Raw genomic sequence first — 4,786 nt, 5'->3', positions numbered from 1 at the left:
ATAAAACAAAAACAAAACCATGTTTTGATGTTTGATGTAGTTTCAATTTTAGTATATAAAGTATGACTTCTACGGTTGTTTGAAAGAAAATGGCCCCCAAAGGAAGTGGCACCATTAGGAGGTGTGGCTTTGTTGCAGTAGGTATAGCCTTAGAGGAAGTGTGTCCCTGGAGCAGGGTGGGCTTTGAGATCGCCTATGCTCAAGATACTCTCAGGGAAACAGTCTAATTCCTGTGGCCTGCATATCAACAAACAGCAGCTCCTTCTCCAGCAACATGTCTACCTACATATATTTAGGTTAAGCACAGCATCCCTGATTCCAATATTTAAAGTCCAAAATACTCCAAATTCTGAAGCACTTCTGATCCCATGTATTTCAAAGAAAGGATATTCAATTTGTATTTATCAGATCTGATTTAACAGAAAACACATATAGGGTATACAGAATTACTACTTCCAATTACAACCTATACTAAAGGCTTACATTTTCAGCAAATACATTGTTTGAAATTACAAATAGTATTCTCTAGAGAAATCATGTTAGAATGGGAGTTTGCAGTTGGCCCTTGTAACTTTGTAGCACCTTTAACACTTAGTAAGACATAAGATAGCTACAGGTCTGGCCCCAGTACTCTGGGGGGTGTGGGGAGTAAGCAGAGTTCGCCTCTAATTCCCTGATCTCATTACTGTGACTTGCATTCAGGAGGATCTTTGAGATCAAGGCCAGCCTGGTTTACAGAGTGAGTTTCAGGATAGTCAGGGCTACAGGTCTCAAATAAACAAACAAACAAAAATAATACATATGAAAAGGATATGTTGAAAATTCAAAAGAAAAATAGTTTAATGTTTGGGCTCTGAAGAAATAAGGAAAATGAAACGTAACTGAAAGTGGGTAGTATGTTAAATGTTTCTCTACTCTTCCACCCCTTTCCTTGCAGCTGGAGGGCGTAGTCGGGAGACACAGCTAGAGTCCATTTTAGCTACACACTTGGAGGCTCTACAATCGATTCCACTGATGCCAGCCTCAGGAAATCATTCAGAAGCAGTTCTCCAACCCATCTTATATACCCATCTTCTATTTTGTACATTAGTAATGGCTAAAAACAATACAATCCTTTACTGTGATCTGGGTTTAAATATTTTCACACACATGCCAGGTAATAGCTAAGCTTTAATGTCAGCCCTAAACAGTTTCTTACATGAAAAATTAGTTCAAAGTTACTACCTAATCAACCAAACAACAGCAAGTACATTCCAATAAAACACAAAATAATTATAATACTATAATTCAATGCTTCATGCCCAATACCTAGTTCATGAGCTGGTTTTATTCTTAATGAACCAAATTAGCACAAATATAACTGCGTTACCTTCATTATGTTAACTAAATCTGTTTGATAGTAGCGGTCCTGGTGTGCATTTGCTGCAGCTAGCGTAAGAAGATAATCATTCCTTGCGTGAGTAGCTTTGGAATTACACTCAGATCGTCGGGCTTTTAACTACAAGACAGTAAACAAAAACAATAAATGAATGCAAACTGACATTGCAAAACACATATGACTACTACTCTTAGGAGCATGATAGCACGTTTGTAAACCCAGCTCTTGGTAGGCTAAACGCAGGAAGCTCTTGACTTTGAAATAACCTAGACTAAACAAACAAGGCCCTGCCAAGGAAGATGGGATGGGTATTGGTGACTAATGAATGATCTCTCACTAAGAATAAAGAATCAAGTATAAAAAAGCCTCAGGTATAGAAAACGTATTATTACTAAGAAAAGAAACATAACTACATATGGAAGAGTATTATCAAATGGTTTTGTAAATTGTTTTTTTAAATTTCATATATGAGCATGGCATCTATGATTTCTGTGCTTCCCCATGTCCCCTCCCAAATTCATGATCTCTTCTTTAATCATACATATATACATGTATGCATATAGGCAATATATATAGTATGCCAAGTGAATACAAATACATTTAGCTTTACTTTTTAAATTTTAAAATACATCTGGATCCAGGATGATCACTTGAGATTGTGCAACTTATACAGAAGTTTGTCCCTGGAAGAAATGAATTCTCCCTGTCTTAGCAGCTACTGAAGACCTATTGCTCTTTATGTAAGAGTGAGATCACGTGAGATTTCCCTTGTCTATGCTGGTGTTATTAGGTGCAGGTCTTGTTCAGACACGGGTACACATTCATGTCTAGAAAACACTATACAGTTTTATAGTACCTTAATTATATTTAATACACTTCTCAAGCTTTATGGAGAAACTCAAAATATTTTGTTCATTTTATTGAGGTATGAAAATAAATAGGTTTAAAATCAGATACATTACCTTCCAAAGCACTGGTAAACCTAGTAGAGTTAGAAAATAATTTTTAAGAACTATTTAGATTTTTTGTAACACTTTTTTATTTGTTGGCAATATATGCACACATACTATGCATGCTTGTCAGAGGATAACACACAACACACAGGAAGTAAGTTCTCTCCTTCCATTTTGTAGGATCGGAAATTGAACTCAGATCATCGGGCTTGGCTGAAGATGCCTTACCTGCTAAGCTAACTCACTATCCAAAAACTATTTACACATGCCTAATGTGCCAGAAAAACTGCCTTCTGCTGGGAGCCTCACAAGACGGTCACCTCAGCAGCTGACCTTTAGGTATTCAATCTGCAGGCCCATATGAACACCTGCTTCCATTTGGTCCAGCATGCCTGCTGACGGTCTGTCTGAGAGAAAGATCCTGAGCACTGCCTAAAGTTCTTGTACTATATCTCTAAACTAACTGACAAGGAAAAGCAAGCTGTGCCCAAAGTGTCAACAGCTATGTGGAAAATTCCAAGTATTGGGAGAGAGAGTTCATGGTTGAGTTACTGACCTTAAAATGCTTTTCCAGGGTATAAATAACCTACCTCCACTATTGATAGATTCAACTGTTTATTTTAAAAGCCAAGAGGCTTCCCATTTGTGATGTATACTATTCAAATACTCACCTTCAGGTAGGCATAGTGGCGCCTTTAACCCCAGCACTCCAGGAGGCAGAGGCAGACATATTTCAAGGCCAGCATGGTCTGTAAATAGAGTTCCAGGAAAGCCATGGTTGCCACACAAAGAACCCCTGTCTTGAAAATCAAAAACAAAACAAAAGAAAAACTCACCTTCACACTTGCTTTCTGTAAACTGACTCTTGATTGAAAAAGACTAAGTTTAGACCTATGATAAAAATAGAAAGGCATATTTAAAAACATTATAGACTCTACAGTGAGATTAACTTATGACTACTTAATGTAAAATAATTTTTTTTAAAGATACTGTTCTAAAGCTAAGTTAAAAGTAGGAAACTAAGAGTGACACTTATTTGCCTTCATCGGTTAACAAGCTGGAGCAGATCAGAAGGCAATCCGTAGGCTCTGGGACACCCCATCCCCAATAAATCAATCACGCTTGCTTGCCAACCTGTGTTTCCCTTTACTTCTAAAGGAATTCTGAAATGACTCTGCCCTGTGTGATTCTGATTCTTCAATGAGTCATGTTCCACTCAGTATTGGTACCCTTAATTTTGTGAAAGAAACCATAACCGTTAGTAGTAAAAATATGTTTGCATTTTAAATATATATGTGTGTATATATATATATATATGCTCATTTATTTTAAGACTAGAGATAACTACATAGAAAAAAGTCAAAAGTCAAATGCTAAGTGAGTAAGACTCCCATGACCAGTGATTTTTCTTTTTTTTAATTGATTTTTATTGAGCTCTACATTTTTCTCTACTCCCCTCCCTGCGTTTCACCTCCCTTTCAACCCTCTCCCAAGGTCCCATGCTCCCAATTTACTCAGGAGATCTTGTCTTTTTCTACTTTCCATGTAGATTAGGTCCATGTATGTCTGTTTTAGGGTCCTCATTGTTGTCTAGGTTCTCTGGGATTGTGATTTGTGAGCTGGTTTTCTTTGCTTTATGTTTAAAAACCACTTATGAGTGACTACATATGACAATTATCTTTCTGGGTATGGGTCACCTTACTCAAAATGATGTTTTCTAGTTCCATCCATTTGCTTGCAAATTTTATGACGTCATTTTTTTCTGCTGTGTAGTACTCCATTGTGTAAATGTACCACATTTTCCTTATCCATTCTTTGGTCGAGGGGCATTTAGGTTGTTTCCAGGTTCTGGCTATGACAAACAAAGCTGCTATGAACATAGTTGAGCACATGTCCTTGTGGTACAATTGAGCATCCTTTGGATATATACCGAAAAGTGGTATTACTGGGTCTTGAGGAAGGTCCTTTCCTAATTTTCTGAGAAATTGCCACACTGCCATCCAAAGGGGTTGTACCAGCTTGTATTCCCACCAACAATGCAGAAGTGTTCCCTTTTCCCCACAACCTTTCCAGCATAAGTTGTCATCATTTTGGCCATCCTTACAGGTATAAGATGGAATCTCAGAGTTGTTTTGATTTGCATTTCTCTGATGACTAAGGATGTTGAACATTTCCTTAAGTGTCTTTAAGTCATTTTAGATTCCTCTGTTGAGAGTTCTCTGTTTAGGTCTGTACTCCATTTTTTTTATTGGATTATTTGTTTTTTTGATGACTGATTTTTTTGAGTTCTTTATATATTTTGGAGATCAGACCTCTGTCTGATGTGGGGTTAGTGAAGATATTTTCCCATTCTGTACACTGTCATTTTGTCTTGTTGACAGTGTTCTTTGCTTTTCAGAAGCTTTTCAGTTTCAGGAGGTCCCATTTATTAATTGTTTCTCTCTGTGTCTGTGCT

At 37.2% G+C, this 4,786-nt stretch overlaps 1 protein-coding gene across 2 annotated transcripts in view; it reads right to left on the bottom strand.

Annotated features, from left to right (window-relative positions):
* The window catches only part of Fchsd2 (FCH and double SH3 domains 2), a 213,763-nt gene that overhangs the window by 89,623 nt on the left and 119,354 nt on the right, over positions 1-4,786 (bottom strand). For both annotated transcript variants that reach the window (XM_005368781.2, XM_005368782.2), the window contains exons 7-8: positions 3,168-3,222; positions 1,370-1,498 (exon numbers count right to left, since the gene is read on the bottom strand). In XM_005368781.2, coding sequence (XP_005368838.1) covers positions 1,370-1,498; positions 3,168-3,222 — 184 coding nt within the window. The remainder of the gene's footprint in view (positions 1-1,369; positions 1,499-3,167; positions 3,223-4,786) is intronic.

This window comes from Microtus ochrogaster, unplaced genomic scaffold, assembly GCF_000317375.1.
Source record: "Microtus ochrogaster isolate Prairie Vole_2 unplaced genomic scaffold, MicOch1.0 UNK41, whole genome shotgun sequence".
Lineage (NCBI taxonomy): Eukaryota > Metazoa > Chordata > Mammalia > Rodentia > Cricetidae > Microtus > Microtus ochrogaster.
This window is presented reverse-complemented; position numbering and strand designations above follow the sequence as displayed.